An 18,258-nucleotide genomic window follows, 5' to 3' on the forward strand; every position below is an offset into this window, starting at 1 on the left:
GCCATGTACAGGGACCGCAACTGTAGCCTTTGGAGCGTTCATGAACTTTAAAAGGCTGAATTTACCTACTTTCTGCTTCTAGTAAAGGGTAAAGGAATCACTTGGGAAATGTGTTGAACAAAGCGCTGGTAAAAATTATCATCATAAAGGAGACTTATTTCAAGCAGAAGGACAGAAACTGTTAGAAGGAATCTGTGTAGAAAATTCTTCCACTTCCAGGGTTTAATAGAAACAGAGAAAAATGTAAGCAGATAAAAACCATATAGCCAATCCAGACTGTCCATCCATGCCATCTACTCTCCCCATCACTCTCTTAGAGATCCTATGTACTTGTCTCAAACTCTCTTGAATTCAGAAACTGTTTTGCCTCCACCACTTACACCAGAAGACCATTACACGAATTCACCACTATTTGTCAACTATTTTTTTCAGCTTACTTCCAAATATATCTCTTTTCACCTTCATTCTATGCCCCCTCATTTTAGAGCTTCCATTCAACTGAGACTCGCCTCCTGTACATTTATGCCAAGCAGGTATTTGTCTATCATATCTCCCCTCTCCCACTTTTCTTCCATAATATTTAAGTATTGCCATACTGGGACAGACCGAAGGTCCAGCAAGCCCAGCATCCTATTTCCAACAGCGGCCAATCCAGGTTACAAGTACCTGGCAAGATCCCAAAACAGTACAATACATTTTATACTGCTCATCCTAGAAATAAGCAGTGGATTTTCCCTGAGTCCATTTTAATAATTGCGTATGGACTTTTCTTTTAGGAAGCTATCCAAACCTTTATAAAACCCCGCTAAGCTAACTGCTTTTACTACATTCTCTGGCAATGAATTCCAGAGTTTAATTACACGTTGAGTGAAGAAATATTCTGTCAGATTCATTGTAAATTTACTACTTTGTAGCTTCATTGTGTGCCCCCCAGTCCTAGTATTTTTGGAAAGCATAAACAAGCAACTCACATCTACCCATTCCATTCCACTCATTATTTTATAGACCTCTATCATATCTCCCTTCAGCCATCTTTTCTCCAAGCTGAAGAGCCCTAGCCACTTTAGCCTTTCCTCATAAGGAAGTCGTTCCATCCCCTTTATCATTTTTGTCACCCTTCTCTGTACCTTTTCTAATTCCATTATATCTTTTTTGAGATGCAATGGCCAGAACTGCACACAATATTTGAGGTGCGGTCGCACCATGAAGCGATACAAAGGCATTTTAACGTCCTCATTTTTGTTTTCCATTCCTTTCCTAATTACACCTTACATTCTATTTGCTTTCTTAGTTGTCTCCGCACACTGAGCAGAGGGTTTCAACATATCATCAACGATGACACCTAGATCCTTTTCCTGGTCGGCGACTCCTAATGTAGAACCTTGCATTACGTAGATATAGTTTGGGTTCCTCTTTCCCACATGCACCACTGTGCACCTGCTCACATTAAACATCATCTGCCATTTGGATACCCAGTCTCGTAAGGTCCTCTTGTAATTTTTCACAAGCCTCTTGCAATTTAACAAGTTTGAATAACTTTGTGTCGTCAGTAAATTGAATTACCTCACTAGTTACTTCCATCTCTAGATCATTTATAAACATGTTTAAAAGCAGCAGTCCCAGCACAGACCCCTGGGGAACCCCACTATCTACCCTTCTCCATCGAGAATACTGACCATTTAACCCTACTCTCTGTTTTCTTTTAACCAGTTTTTAAGCCACAATAGAATACTAACTCCTATCCCATGACTCCCAATTTCATCTGGAGTTTTTCATGAGGTATTTTGTCAAACGCCTTTTGAAAATCCAGCTAAGCAATATCAACCGGCTCACCTTTATTTTATTTTTTCTATTTGTACCCCGCGCTTTCCCACTCATGGCAGGCTCAATGCGGCTTAGGCACTTATTTGTACCTGGGGCAATGGACGGTTACGTGACTTGCCCAGAGTCACAAGAAGCTGCCTGTGCCTGCAGTGGGAATCAAACCCAGTTCCCCAGGACCAAAGTCCACCACTCTAACCACTAGGCCACTCCTTCTACTCCTACTTCAATTATCCACGTTTGCTTACCCCTTCAAAGAAATGTAATAGATTAGTGAGGCAAGATTTCCCTTCACTAAATCCATGTTGGCTTTGTCTCAATCCATGGTTTTGAATATACTCTCTATAAAAAAAGAGTTTGAAACACAAGTTTTGTAGATGTCTCTCTGTTATTCAAGGATTAAAACCACAAAATCCTTAGTTTTAAATTAAATCAACAGGGAACCTCAAAGCTCCTAATAGGAAAAATACTAAAAGTATTACGCAATTCACTATTAAAGTCAGGAGTAGAGTACTATCATAGGTCCCCATTGAGAGAAAAAAAAAAAAAAAGAGAAAAAGAAACCAAACGCAAAAAACTCATGTGTACATGAGAAAAACGAATGATCTAAAAAAAAAACTCTTTTTCCTTCACTATTTATTTGAATTAGCAAAGTGAGACATAAAACTACAAAGGCAAAAATGCCATGAATAAACCCGGAAAAGCTACCCACAATTCAACGTATATTAGCTTAGGATAACCCCCCGTACTCACACTGATACATCAAGCCTCTACCTTCCGTTGCCACCTAGGGCCTCTAGCTTGCAACCAAGTTGTTCTACAAAAAAGAATGGTTATTTTGTTATTAACCACATGGAAGTCCTTAAATAGTGAAATTTAAAAATATCATTCACTTATCCTTTAATGCTTGGCTCCATGCTGCGGTGTCCTTTGGAAGTCGAACTGTTCACAGTGTAGTCGGAGAGATAATCCAGCTATTCAGCATAAATTCATGACACCATCCCATGTCACCCTTCAACAAGTGCGCCTCGTTTCACCCAATTATATTGAATTAGTTTGAAAATCCCTGGTGAACTATAGAGTTTTTGAATATACTCTGTCATTTTGCTCTTTACAATTTTGCCCGGTCCAACATCAGGCTCACCGGTCTATAATTTCCTTGATCACCTCTGGAACCTTTAAAAAAAAAAAAAAAAAAATCGGTGTTATACTGGCCACCCTCCAATCTTCCAGCACCATGCTTGATTTTAAAGATAAATTATATCACGTTCATTTTTCAATTATATCAGTACTCGGGGATGAATACCATCCAGTCCAGGCGATTTGCTACTCTTCAATTTGTCAAATTGCACCACTACATCCTTCAGATTTATAGAGAAAATTCATTCAGTTTCTCTGACTCAGCTTTGAATACCATTTCCGGAACTGGTATCCCACCCAAATCTTCTTCGGTGAAGCCTGAAGCGAAGAATTCATTTAAATCTCTCCACTATGGCTTTGTCTTCCCAGAGTACCCCTTTTACTCCTTGACAAACAGTGGATCCAAAAAAAGTCCTCTCACAGATGGTGTTTCCTAAACAAGATCTTTATTTCAAATTAATAAGAGTGACCCAATACAAGTCGTGTTTCGGCTGTAAAGGCCTGCGTCAGGGGTCTATAAATTTCCAATAAAGAAATAATCTTGCAGAATAAATAACACTCAGTTAACTTTCCGCTGAGAAATCGCATCAAAGAGCTGCTAGGCAACCTACTCTGTCAATAACGGGTGTACCAAAATGGATACCGAGGGCTTGTACTTACCTGGAGGCTTTGATCACCCTGACCCAATGATTCAAGTTTAAAGCCCTCTTCAATAGGTTAGCCGGTCTGCTACTGAAGACACTCCTTCCCTTCTTTGATAGATGAACACCATCTCTGCTCAGTTATGCAAAGTAATCAAATCTGGATACATTTGTAAGGAGTCTCTAAGAGTTCACCAACTTTGGGGAAAAAGGTGGGAATCAAAGCCCCCTGCTGTGTTTTAGAAACCACTGGATCCTGAGGAGAGTACATCTCTCTCTCTCTGCACTGGAATGACACCTAGGGATTTAAAATCCTTGCATAACACTTGATAAAATCATAACATCTTTTTCCAGAGTGAGTATGGCTGCTCAGGTAAAAACTCTGAATCCGATGGGGAAGATTCATCTGCCACGGTGACTGACAGTTGATATCCGTAGCTTCACTTTTACACCTTGAAAGTTCCATGTGTTTTTGTGCTGAGCAAGGTAGGTGAACAAGCAACATGTGCACTGGATCAATCACTGCACAGAAGAGTCCATGGCGCTGTGCTGGGCTCCTCATTACCTGCACTGAAGAAAAAAACTCTACACCGTAGGGCTGTTGAACTTTCCGTGCTGATGGCCATGAGTGCTTGCTGAGGCTCCTTGCTTGGTTCACATTGCACAGTAGAGATGTGGTACCCTGGAAGTGGTCAACTGCAAAAGGTAGGGAACGAAGTACAAACTAAAGTCCAAACAGAAAAAACAGCACCACGGGCCTTTAAAAATAGAACACAGTTCTTTAATGAATGAGCCTTGACAAAAAGACCCAGCACGGGCCGTGTTTCAGTGACTAGCACCTGCGTCAGGGGTCCCCACTTCTCATATAGTAAAAGCTACAAAGCACCAAGGCACTTTCACTTTCTGTATCCAAACGGATGAGACCGTTTGGATACAGAAAGTGAAAGTGCCTTGGTGCTTTGTAGCTTTTACTATATGAGAAGTGGGGACCCCTGACGCAGGTGCTAGTCACCGAAACACGGCCCGTGTCGGGTCTTTTTGTCAAGGCTCATTCATTAAAGAACTGTGTTCCATTTTTAAAGGCCCGTGGTGCTGTTTTTTTCTGTTTCAACTGCAAAAGGTGACATTTTTCTACTGCTTTAGAAGGTAACTGAGGAGTTGCCTTGTGCGATTATGATAAAAGTGGCTGCTCTTTAGGTCAAAAAGTCTCAGCCAAGATCTGCACTATCTAAAGGATCTTTACATCTGCCCCTTTAAAATTTGACATTTGAAATCACTGTGCAGGGAAGCAGAAACATCAGCAGCCGCAATCTTTTAGGCTTGCAGTGATACTCTCCCACAGTGCTTGCATTCAGCCTAGGTATGTTCCAAGAACAATCTGCCATGGGTGTCAAAGTTCTGCATTCTTCTTCCACATTCTGTGCATGGCCTAAAAACATGACATGATGTTATCCACTTATGTGCCTGCTTACATCTGGCTTACCAACAGAGAATACAAGAATCTGTTCCATAGAAGCCATGTCAAGATGAAAACATTTTTAAAAAAAGAACATGAACAAGGGTTGCGGAAAATGAGTTCTGATAAAATATAAAATTGTTCTATTATCTGAAGCTGCAATGGCCAGTACCCAGCATGTGCATGAGACATCCAAATGATAAGGGCAGGTGGGGAGCAACAAATAGAAAAAAAATGTGGAAAGGGGCTCGAGTATTTGCTCAGTCATAAGAAACTATAAAAAGACCAGAGTCAATGGGCTAGGGGTGGGTATGGCTGCATCAGGCTTTCAAGAAGGCGCGACTGCTCTGCAAGGAGCAGCCATAAGTAAAATTATAACACCAATAAGCACTGGGTGGCCAAATATTTAGAAAAACAAAATACCCCTCATTTTCGATAGGGTTAAGGACTTGGATGCTTGCAGTGGTGGCTCAAGGAAATCTACTTAATTAAACCAGAAGCAGCACAATTTTGATCTGAACTGTACGTGTAGGATCAACTGCTGAGTGCATAATAACCTTATTCATTTTCAGGATTCTAAATTTCTGGTTGAAGTGAAAATTTCAGAAACAATTCAGAACCATGAAATTACATTATCCAGGATGGAAACTGACAATTTTTGTTTAGACCTTACACCATTGAATCCAGATAGCTCAAGAGCTCAAGTTTAAAATGGCATTCTGGTGGTCAAATTAATATAGTGGGTCATTTACCAATAGTATGTGCTAATGATATTAGCATGCATTGTGTGTGATGAACCCTACGGTAATAACATACACTAATGGCATTGTTAGTAAATGACCCCCCCCCCCCAAGTCAGGATGAGGCTTTTGTATATCTAGTTACTGCCATACTGCATTTACTCAAGTCTGAACATGCAAGAAACATTACTGTAACAGAGTAGTAATCACACTGTGAAAGGTAATATGCAGTTTAAAACACAAATCTCTCAGCAGCCAACTCACACATTCCTCCATTTTACCACTCCTTCAGCAGTTATTACCACCAACCAAAAACATCAACAGAGATCAATTGTGTATAGTGACAAAACACAATGCTATAAATCTTTTTTAAAGCTACCTGCTCCATAATTTGCAGATGCATCAGGGACATACATTTCTTTGCAGCGGCCTTTGCATATGTTACAATCTTGCTTTGTGGAAACAGTTCTTCAAGAAGTTCCAGACAACAAGGGGTCAATTAGAATCACTAACCAAATTCTACCCAACCGAATTTGCCTAGCGCTCATATTTGAGTGCTACATACCAAGTCAGCTCAACATACTTGCGACATGCAATACCTAAGTCAGAAGAACACATTGCTATTACTTAACAGTTTTTCTGTTAAAAAAAGAAGTAATTTGTTGACAATGATTATAATCAGATAAAAAAAAAATAATTTTAACTGGCAATTTAAGTTCACAATTTTATTATATTATATTTTTGGCAAAAATACAATATAACCAACACTTAACTGTAGAAAACAAGAACTACCATTGACAATATAAACAATAACCATTACAATGAGATGATGGGAAATGTAATGCAAGTATTGCTATACAGTACAAATCAATATATAGAATCAAAAGCAAAAAAAAAGCTTTTATGAATATAAACAGTACTTCTGTAGAAATTAAAAGTGTAAAATAAACTAATAGGGATGCCTATGACATGTCAAGATACATATTGGAAAGAGTCAACTGGTGAACAGAACTTTTCAATTGATTTATACCTATTAATACATTCAGCGGCTTTGTATTCATATCCATGAATCATAGAAATAGTATGCCACCAAAAACTAGCATTAAGCAAAGGTGCAGTTTTCCAATTTGAGAAGATCATCTGTACTGTAACAGCTAAGACAATATCTAGTAACAGAGACTGCTATTTATCTAATGGTTTGGAGACAGCTAATGATCTAAATAGAATTATAGGGAAAGTCAAACCTTCATTTATAGGGAGAAAGTTTTTTAATTTCCGCCTACATAGATGTCCAGGAAGACAAATTCAAGGGGCAATAATATATATATCATATGATTTAGATCCCCTTGTGATGAGGTGCAATGCCAACATTTGTCATCTTGTGAAAGACCAGCCTTAACCATTTTATGTGGGGTCAAAGGCGCTCTATGGGTTAAAAAGTACAATGCTTGAGTGAGGCTGTTAACACAACAAAAGTAATGTTGCCATTCCGTGTCAGTACCAATCCAACTGGAATCTGCTTCCCATTTTGTTTTTAAAGATGAACTACGCGGAAACAATTTATTTCTCATTTTCTTCTAAAAGAATGAGGTAGTATGGCCCAAGTATAACGGCAAAATTACAATGTTTTTCTAGATTGGAAATCTCTGCTGGAACCCGCCTTCTGATGCAACTTCCTGTTTTCATTAAACAGGAAGTTGCATCGGAAGGCAGGACGCAGCAGAGAGAAGGCCCTGAGCAAGCCTGTGGGGATCGATGTCGGTTCAGCTGGCTGCTGCATAAGGCTGCGGGAGGGAGGAAGGCAGGCACAGAGACACCGGACCCATGGGAGCCGTAACTGCAACTTTTTTTTTACTGTGGGAGCAAAGTTTTTTACCATTTCCGTGGGGTGGTAAAAGGTTTTGCTCCCAAACCCGCAGTAAATGGGCCAATTTCTTTTTTTTTTTACCACGGATTACTGTGGTTTACCACAACTCCCCATCCCCATGCCATTGATCTCGATTTATCCTTGCCATTTTTAGGGCATAGACCGTAGAAGTCTGCCTGGCACTGGCTTTCCTACCTAATCTCCACTACGCTTCTTTGGAGCCAATCCTTCTAAACAGGATTCCTTTGTGTTTGTCCCATGCATTTTTGAATTCACATCCAAACCACTCAAGAATTTTAAATAAATATGGCTATTTGACCATGTCAAAGGCTTTTCCTGCTGCACAGAGATAGGCAAGGCAGATGATGATATTTTGGTGTTTATAAAAATCAGTGTCATTAAATGTTTTAGCATTGTCTCCCATTAATCTTCCAGATATGAATTCAACTTGATTAGTATGAATTAGAGAACCAAGTACAGACTCTAATCTTGTAGGTAAAAATCTTTAGCCATAATTTTACAGTCTAAATTGAGATATGGGATGAAAATTTTGAACTTTAGTTATGTCACACCTTGATTTGTGTAAAATAACTTGAGCTTCACCAAATTGACCTTGTGATGTGGCATACTACCATAAGACGTGATATAAAGAGCACAAAATGGGAGACACATTGCCATAAAAGAGGAGGTAAAATTCAGCCGTGTACCCATATGGTTTGGGTGCCTTGCTGCTAGACAGATTTAATGGTCAAGGTTATTTCTTCAACTTTAATTGGTGCACCAAGAGAATCCATTTGTACATGGAAAAGAACTGGATAAGGCAGGCTTTCTATGAAGCTATTCATAGTATCTGTAGGATTTGTGTAATAAAGTGCTGAATTAACATTGATAATAGGTGACAAAAGCTCTGGAAATATCTTTATCCGCGGTAGCTATGTGATAATTATCTAATGTATAGTTGATAAAGGATGTACTTGTTGTCTTATAGCAATATATCTGGCACATAATCTACCGGCTTTATTAGCTGTAGTGACCAATTTTATGCACAACCAGACTGTGATTAGCTTAATAGTACATAAATTTATTGTATTCATATTTAAGTTGAATAAGAGACATAAGTATATCGTGGCGTTTAGTATTAATATGTTTTTCCAGTTCTTTAATTTTATTTTAAGTTGCATAAATTCCTAATTTTTCTTCCAGGCAATGAATCACTATTTTACCTCTAAGACAAGCTTTGAAGGCTTCCCAGGTGGTAGGTGGTTGTTATAAATTTATCATTTTTTTGGATGTAATCTGAATCCTCAAGGAATTTATTATTAAATCTCCATTTGTGCTTCAGTTTACTATAGCCAAGCTGTGTGATTAAAATTGGCTCAATTTTTGTGCCAGTGGTCTGAGTTATTAAGGATTTAGAGAGAAGAAAAAGGTCTGTTCGAGTATGAGTGATGTGGAGCAGAATAAAATGAGTATTTGTGACCATCAGCGAAGCCGTGTACTGTTCGTAGGGTTCGTAATTGCCCCGCCCTCGAGGGAACTCTGTATAGTTGCCAAGGAAAGAAATGAGAGGTCAGAAGGAGAAGGGACCAACCACAGGACTTGCACTCGCTCTCAGTGCTCCGCCCTCGGAGGGAAGGGAAGGCTGCATATAATATTCACCCACCGGAAGTTCGTTCCCTCCCTCCGAGTTCCAGGGTCGTCGTCCGTCCACCCTCCCTCCAAGTTCCAGGGTCCCCCCTCCCTCCCTCCCAATTCCAGGGTCCCCCCTCAGTCCCAGTTCCAGGGTTGTCGTCCCTCCCTCCCTTCCAGTTCCAGACCCCCTCCCTCCAAATTTTAAAAGTCATCCTGACTTACCTCGCGCGGTAAAAAGCGTGCCGGCTCGGCACTTACTTCAGTTTTCCCTTCTCTGTCTCTCAGCTCTGGTCCCGCCCTCATTTCCTGTTTCCGCAAGGGTGGGCCTAGAGTTGAGAGACAGAGAAGGGAAAACTGAAGTGCCGAGCCTGCATGCTTTTTACCGCCCGAGGTAAGTCAGGATGACTTAAAATTCAGAGGGAGGGGGCCTGGAACTGGAAGAGAGGGAGGGATGACGACCCTGGAACTGGGAGGGGAGGGAGGGAGGGAGAGGGGGGACCCTGGAACTTCCCTTAAAAACATTAATGGCAAAAGGTGATTACCTTGCTAGCGCCCATTTCATTTCAATGAGAAATGGGCTTTTTTAACTAGTATTCTAATAAAACCTCTCTGATTTGATGTATGAAGTCAGGTGTATCAATACTGGGTGCATAAACATTTGTGATAGAAAGTTTTATAGGTCCAAGCTGTAGCATTGCTATTGCCCACTGACCATGAAGATCAAAAGATTGTTGGAAAATAAGAATTGGAAGATTCTCTTTGAATAAAATAGCTATTCCTCCTTTTTTTTTTAGATTGATCAAGTGCATAAAATGAGTAGCCAATCCATGGAAGATTAAACCTCATACAATCTGTCTGATAAGTGGGGACTCTTGCAATAGTTATATGCAGGGGTGTGCTGGTAAATTGTTAACAGGGGGCTCTCTCTCACCAGCAAAGTAAAAGAGAATTCAGGAGGGGCCCAAGCCCACATTTTGGGATCCATTTGTTAAAGTAGCCATGGAGAACCGGCTCCCAAAATTCTTAAAAACTTAACAAACAGCTCTCGAGAGCCTGTGAGAGCCTGCTCCAGCACACCACTGGTTATATGTCAAGATTGCATTTTTTAGCACTTAGTTGGATGATTAAGTCCATTGACATTCCATGAGACTATGCTTCAAAAGGATGACATCAAATCATATCAAGACAAAACTTAAATAACACATTATGCCCATTAGTCGTATTCAGCATTGGAAATGCATGACATCAATAGAATCAAAATAAAAATTGACTAAATCAGTATTTACATCATCAGACCTATAAAATATCATTAAAATAAAGAACCAGTGACATTCTAATATCCTTTTCAAGCATTTGGAAACTTAGGGACTGATGCACAGCAGCACCCGGTAGATATGGGTGCCGCTGGAAAAGTTAGCAGGTCGCAAACAGCGACCAATGCACAAAGGTGTTCGCATGCAAATGAGATGCACAGATCCCCTTTCGTGCAGCAATCACTGGTTGCAACTTGAAGCTGTCTTGCACCAAATCCGTGACCCGACCCCCCCCCCCCATTCAAAGATCTCTTAAAAATTTCCTGGTGGTGCAGTGGTCCCTGCACCTCCTCCCAAACCCCAAAGTATAAAGCCCTGGTGGTCCGGTAGACCCCACACCCCCTCCCCAATTAAAACCACCATAGTGGTTCAGTGGACCCAACTCCCCCTTGTACCCCCTCCTGGACCCCCCAGCAAAGAATTACTGGTGACCTCCCACCCCTCCTCTTCCCATACCTTAAGAAGTTGGAGGCAGGAAGGCAGGAGCAACACCTCCTCCCTCCTACTGCTGGGCCCACCAGGAACAAAAGGCAGGACCCAGCCCCGCCCAGTGTATTCTGGGATGTGATAGGCAGGGCTAGGCACTATATAAGGAATGCTGCTTAGCCCCACCCAGCACATTCCAGAATGTACTGGGCAGGGGCTAGGCACCACCATTTTGTTCAGGGCAGGCCTAGAGGCAGGAAGGACAGATGCTGCTCCTGCCTCAAACTTTTTAAGGTAGGTGAGGGGAGGGGTCACTAGACCACCAGATAGTTCTTTGCTGGGGGGTCTGAAAGGGGGTGAGGGGTTAGGTCCACTGGACCACCATGCTGATTTGGGGGGAATAGGAGGGGGTGTGAGGTCCACAGGACTACCAGAGCTTTTATGCTTGAGAGTCCAGAAGGGATGCAGGGATCACCAGGGAATTTTGAAAAGATTCGGGGGGGGGGGGGGGGGGGGGGGGTTGCAAGGAGAGGTAGAAAGCACAAGCAGGCAGTACTAATGAGCTCATTGTAATACATTTGCATGGGGTTCTCAGTGGCTGCTAAACGGCACACATTACTCATGGAAAACCCCTTTGTACATTACGCGCTAAATAACGTTTGCTTTAGACTGCTTACAATCCTTCTGAAGCAAATGTTCCCAGCACAGTAAGCTTTGTGCATCGGGTCCTTAAACAGCTATCGATCTCTATATGAATAAGGTACAACTGTCAACCCAGATATAGGGAAAAAGAAAAAGAAGTAATGCTTATGTAATAAAGTCAACATAAATTTTGGAAGAGCATGAATGTTTTTGATTGCAAATCACATATAGCCGAGATAATAAGAAAGGTGTCAGTCACATAACAACAAATAATATATGTAATTAATTTATCATATAGTTACCAAGACCTCAGAGTTGTTATTATGATAAGTTCAAGACTCATCCTATATAATAATTCTCACCGCCAACATTCTGTGCCTGGCTTGAAGCAACATTCTGAGGTGGTCGCCTAGACTGTGCAGATCAGTGATGTCACCAACCGCATTGTGACATCACTCACAGCAGATTCACAGGCAAGGAGAAGGAGTAGGGAAACATACTCCTTCCCCTGCCTGGGAATCAGCTGTGCGTGTGCCGCGCAGCTCCACAACCCCGAAGCACATCAACCCCCCCCTCGCCAACCGCAACTGCCCCTCGCCACCCGCAACTGCCAATGGAAAGGATGACAGGCTGACGTCACTCACAGTTGATTCACAGCCAAGGAGAAGGAGTAGGGAAACACGCGGAGAAGGAGTAGGGAATCAGCTGTGCGTGTGCCGCTCCCTACCACTTGCAGACACTTGCTGCAAGTGGCAGGGAGCAGCGCATCAAAAAAAATCCTCCCCAACCCCGAAGCACATCGACTCCTCCCTCCAACCACATCAACCCCCTCGCCATCCGCACCTGCCAATGGAAACAATGTCCGGCCGCTGCTGGTTATCCTGTTGACCAGCAGAGACCACTATAAAAAGAAAAAACCCTAAAAGTTTTGTATACCTCAAGTGCGGCACCGCAGACAGCCATCAGGCATTGGCTGTCACCTCTGCAGCCGTTCCTCCTCTCACCTCCACATCACTGCCCCTGGAGGAAGTCCCCGGAGGAGCGCAGCGACGTGAGAGGGGAGAGGAGGAGCAGCTGCAGAACCTTCAGCCAATGCCTGATGGCTGTCGGTGGTGCCGCAAGTGAGTTTTAAAAACATTTATGCTTTTTCCCTTTTTGTAGCGTCCACTACTGCTCAACAGGAGAAGCACCAGCGGACGGACAGTGTTACTAGTGCCAGCTGCGGGTGGCAAGCGGGTTTAATGCACCGGGGGGGGGGGGGGGGCGGGCGGGTAAGATCCCTGGCTGGAGGGGGGCAGGGGGGGGGGAGGGTCGCTGGACATGGGTGGCTTCAGGGAGGGCAGGAGATTGTTGTCGCTGGACATGGATGGCTGGAGGGGAGGGGGTCCTGAGACCAGAGAGGTGGGGTGGGGGGCCCACACTCACTCACTGTCTCTCGCATACACTCTCTATCTCTGTCACACACACTCTCTCATTCTCTCTCTGACACACACACTCTCTCTCTCAAACATACACACTCCCAGGAAAACCTTGCTAGCGCCCGTTTCATTTGTGTCAGAAATGGGCCTTTTTACTAGTTCACATATAAAAGGTAAGAACAGGCAATCCCATTATGGAGAACCATGTAGCCATATTATCAGTATATGAGTAGTCATCCAATTTTCATTTGCATGATCCAGTCACGTAGAACTTCAGGCTCTTTACAAGTGGTGGTACAGTTACTATATGCAATTTTCATTCTTACAGGGTACATTAATCTGAGACAGGCTCCCAAATCTTTCAAACGTTGTCTAAGGGCTAGAAATGCTTTCCTTTTTACTTTGGTGATTTTTGCTAGGTCTTGCCTTGATACTATTAATACTTACCATTTCTATAGCGCTACAAGGCATACGCAGCGCTGTACACCATACACAAAAAGACAGTCCCTGCTCAAAGTGCTTACAATCTAGATAAGACAGGCAGACAGACAGAGAACAATTAAGGGTAAGGGAATAAAGAGGTGAGGATAAAGGATAGGGCAAGTGAGCAATGGTTAGGAGTCAAAAGCAGTGGTAAAGAGGTGGGCAATAGAAAAGGTTTATCTTTTGCAGCCAGAGGGTATCACAGGATTTTTCCACTACAGGTCTGTGTGACACATTAGCTAAATGACAGGATGGTGACTGGTGAACCTTTTCAATTTCGAGGGCCAGAGTGAAAGCAATATTCAAGAATCCAGGTAACCAATCTGTCAAAAAAATATATCATATCTTGATTTTCTACTACTTCTAGAAGGCCTAAGATCCTTATATTACTTCTATGGGATCTGTTCGCTAAATCTTCAAGATCCTCTCTTAGGCCTTTAATGGCATCAGCATTGGATTACAAGCAACACAGCTTCCACTTTCATCATATGTTTCACGAAGGCCTCAGCATACAACTGAGATGTATTTCCTCAATCTCCTTTCTCATATCACGAGATAATTCAATATGCGAGTAAAGAATGTCTTTAATAGATTTAAGTTCAGATATTACCATGTCTTCAGTGCTCCCAGAAGTTCTAGATCTGCCAGGTTTGTCAGGAGAAAGTAAATCAGATTTGTGGCATTTAAGACCAGAGGCCAAATTACATTGATTTTCAACTTTCATAGACTTCATTATAAAAAATAATATTGAAAAATATTGAAAAAGAACACCAACTGGGATGACAGATAATTTGCTGCAACGATAATCTGGGTGGAAAAGAGAGGGCGCCACACTTAAGCTGCCATGCTGGTCATGAGCGGAACCAGAAGCCCATTTAAAACTAATTTTAAAAGTGAGCATCTCCCATTTGCCTTCTTAGATCTATAGTCTGGCTGATACCATAATATTGTCACAAATGTTTCTTACAAAAACACATTTCTTGAGGTATGTGAACATTGCACAATGCAGAAAAACATCCATTCCATAGCAGAAATTCTCCCCCCCCCCCCCCCCAAAAAAGCGCCAAACTAAGGAGTCCTTTTACTAAGCTGCAGAAAGTACTATTGTGTGCTTACCACAGGTTAAAATGCACTACTGTGGTAGTTCTACACACGCTACCCATGCACTAAAAAAGTTTTTAATTTTTTAGCATTGGGGTGGAGAGTAAGCATGTTCTGTGATAATCAGTTAGCATAGCTACATTGCCGAATGCTAACAAATTAGCCTATGGTTAGCGTGAGCCCTTACCGCCTATAAAATAGGTGTCGATAAGTGCTCACGTGCCAATGGAAAAGTAGTGCATGTCCATTATTGCCAAAATAGAAAAAATCAGCCATTTCCTGGCTGCGTTAAAAGTGGCCTAAAAGGCCTGGGGTAGCACAGACCACTTTTTTTTAGTGCAGCTTAGTAAAAGGGTCCCTAAAAATGAAAACTCCTGACATATGCCCATTAAATCAAACCCAATTTCCCATTATACTATGATTTTGCAATAACATCTAGAATGCTACTGTAGAGTTCATCATATCATTTTCCAAGTAACTGTCTAAGAAAACAGCTGCCAAGTTACATTTGTAAGACTCCAGAAAGACTATACCTTTCTTGATCTTGGTTCTATCAAGTCCCCCACATTATAGTGCACCATTTTTATGCAACTCAGGGAAGGGAAAACAATTTAAGTTTTCACTCCTAACCTATGCCCTTACATCACAGAAAAAAATATTAAGTGCATCTCTTAAACAGCCAATTTACTGGCTGATTCTTCCATCAACATAACATTGTTTGTCTAGTATGGTTGTATTCAATTCAAAACACCAACTTCATACCATTCTTCTGTTAACTGCATTTTATGTCCATAGCATTGTTTGTTTTTATTCTTACATTTGGTGATTAGATTGTTTATTTGCTCAGGCAAAACAAGTATTTTATATAATATAAACACAGTTGTTTAGTGGTATCTTTTAGTTCAACTAAAAACTTGGGAGAAGCTCTATACAATTACTAAAGTAAATGAAACTATGAAAATAATATCCTATGTAGAATATTCTTAGAATCATGACAGGCACAACTTAGGAAAAGGGTGCAGCCTAGTGGAGACCGTTTTCCCACTGACAGTCTTGTGACCTTGAGCAACTCATCTTACAAGTTCAAACAAAAAAAGATGAGCTGACCACATGCCGTAACACTGAATGAAAAGTGTATGTCTGATGATATAAAGAGGTATCATTTACAGGCTGAACAATTTAACTATTCAATCAAATAGAATTATTTGCTTCTCCGTACTAGCGTTTGGGAAACTGCCTCTCCCAAGGGAAACGTAGCTTCTTTGCAAAAAAAACAAAAAGAATACCCACAGAGCCTCCAAGTTATCCAGTTTCAGTAGGGCGCTTTTATGCCTGTCTTTTGGCTCTCTCACTGCATCCTAATGCATTATGGGACCTGAGGAAGTGACTTCAGTTGGTAGAAACAGGGACTACAAATCCCACACTGTCCTGGGAAGTTTAAAACCAGGACTGGCCGAAACGTCTCTCTCTCCTAAAACTGGGTTAACTTGTCAACTCTTTACCCACGGAGCAAACGCTTCACTTCCTGAGTAGCAACGAATCTGTCGCTGCTTTTTCACACTTGCAAGTCATCTTACTTCATATTCTTACTACAAGCTCTTCAGGGAACGGATCATTTATATTTGTATATAATTGGTTAAGTAGTTTAGAATATGACAAATACCAAAACAAATAAATTAAAGTTTAAGTCCATTAGAAGTGCTGTCCATGAACTCTCTATTGTGAGCACTCTTATTTACTAATTTTTTTTCTCCATGGTCATTGAAAGGAAAAACGCATCAATAAATCAGACCACATTTACTCTGAATACCAATTCTTCTACAGCACTAAAAATCGTTTTACTAATTTAATTCTCGTTATTCTCTATTGGGTTATTCCATGATCAACAAGAAAAAATATTAGCCTGCATTCTTGCTGCTTCTAGTAACCACTCTCATACACTTACTCAGACTTTTTCATATTATTATTATTATATACAGAAAATTCCATCCCATGACCAAACCATCTTCACTGTTAAGATACTGCAGAGAGAGGGGGAGGGGGCACACCTTTGACTGGTAGGCCTCTGTACGCTACCCCTCCCCCACTACCACGGGCACACGCAGCACAACCCGGCCAGCAGCCCCCAGTCTGGGCTCCCCTTAAAAGGAAACGTGAGCACAGGCCGCACTATTTGGCAGCTCTTGCCAGCCCTCCCCCACCGCGCATGCGCCGCACCGGCGCGCTCCCTAGCAACCCACTGCAGCTCACAATTTGGCAGCCACAGGCTCAACTGCCCTTGTACAATCGCTCCAGACTGATACATCCACCTTTAGCCAGATCTCTCGCTCTGTAACGCTGTACAATCCATTCCCTTTTTCAGAAACTAGGAGTCGTGAATCAGAGCGTGCAGGGGCCAGCATTCGCATAAAAATAAAGTTTCGGGGCGGTGGGATTGTTTTATTTCAAAGCCCCACTTCGGATACAAAATCACTACCTCGTTTCATTGTTTTTTTTTTTTAACTAGACAGAACTAAATGACTAAAGAAAATACGTACATAAATAATTCGTCTGGCTTCTCCCTCCCCGTCACCTTACATGCAATTCACGGCGCCCCCAACCAACAAAGAAACGCGCGTCAGGGTCTCTCCTCACCTTTTGGATTCTTTTCAGCGCCATTACTCGCCTTATTATGTGAATGGTAATGGGGGGTTGGGGGGGAATTTACACACATACACAACACACAAAAGCGGCCGGCAAGCGGAGCCTGCGCGGCCCTGACTCACACGCTGGTGGTGCAGTGAGGGGAGGGCAGGGTTTTATTTTTTCTGTCCGTGGACACTAGAGAGGAAGGGGCCGCTCGCCGCTGACAGCGTCCCATAAAAACGAGTAGTGCGCTTGCGCCAGGCAGGCCAAAACACCGTGGTATTCTGGGAGCTGTAGTCCCCAAGCGGGGTAGGATTGTCAAGCAAAATGTAAATCTGGGTTTTCTAGCATTAACCCACACAAACACTGCGGCTTTAGGAACGCAAAACAAATGCACATTTACAAATATCTATACTATCGGTGCCTAGAAATAGGGTTACCATATTTGCAGAGAAAAAAAGAGGGCACAAAAAATAAAATGCGGCCCCACTCCAGCACTGCACCCTGCCACAGTCATCTTCAATCCCCCCCCCAGCAAGCCAGATTCTATAAGCAGTGAAAACACTGGTAAAAGTAACAGAAATACATTTGCTCCTGTACTCTACTAAATACAAAATTAGAAAAGATGTACATTTCTAAAACATCCATGAGCAGCTTGTCCTCCTTTTCTTTTCCTCCCATCCATGAACAGCATGTCCCCCTCTCCTCTCCACCCCTTTCTATCCATGTGCTGTATTTTCCTGTTTTCCCTTCTCCCCCTCCATTTATGTCCCCTCACCAGTCTCGCGAGGCCGCCACTTGAAGTCTCGGCAGCCATTTTGAAGAAGTGGCTACAGCGAGCTGGTCAGTGGTGGTGGACAGGAAAGAGTGGGGTTCTTTCCTGTCCCGAAGAGGCCACTAGACCATCAGGGCACGTTAAGGTAGGCTCAGGGGAAGGCGAGCCAGCCGCCCAG

At 42.2% G+C, this 18,258-nt stretch overlaps 1 protein-coding gene across 5 annotated transcripts in view; it reads right to left on the reverse strand.

Annotated features, from left to right (window-relative positions):
• Nucleotides 1-17,517, reverse strand: part of UBE2D4 (ubiquitin conjugating enzyme E2 D4 (putative)) — a 79,749-nt gene extending 62,232 nt beyond the window's left edge. For 3 of the 5 annotated variants that reach the window (XR_003941982.1, XR_003941981.1, XR_003941980.1), the window contains exon 1: nucleotides 17,315-17,517. Coding sequence is in view for 1 of the 5 variants with exons in the window: in XM_030201770.1 (XP_030057630.1) it covers nucleotides 17,315-17,338 (24 nt within the window). In the remaining 4 variants the exon portion in view is untranslated. Of the gene's footprint in view, nucleotides 1-17,217; nucleotides 17,233-17,314 lie in introns of those variants that run through there. The other 2 variants (XM_030201770.1, XM_030201771.1) reach the window with 2 other exon arrangements.
• Nucleotides 17,518-18,258: the final 741 nt, after the last annotated feature.

Source organism: Microcaecilia unicolor, chromosome 4 (assembly GCF_901765095.1).
Source record: "Microcaecilia unicolor chromosome 4, aMicUni1.1, whole genome shotgun sequence".
NCBI lineage: Eukaryota > Metazoa > Chordata > Amphibia > Gymnophiona > Siphonopidae > Microcaecilia > Microcaecilia unicolor.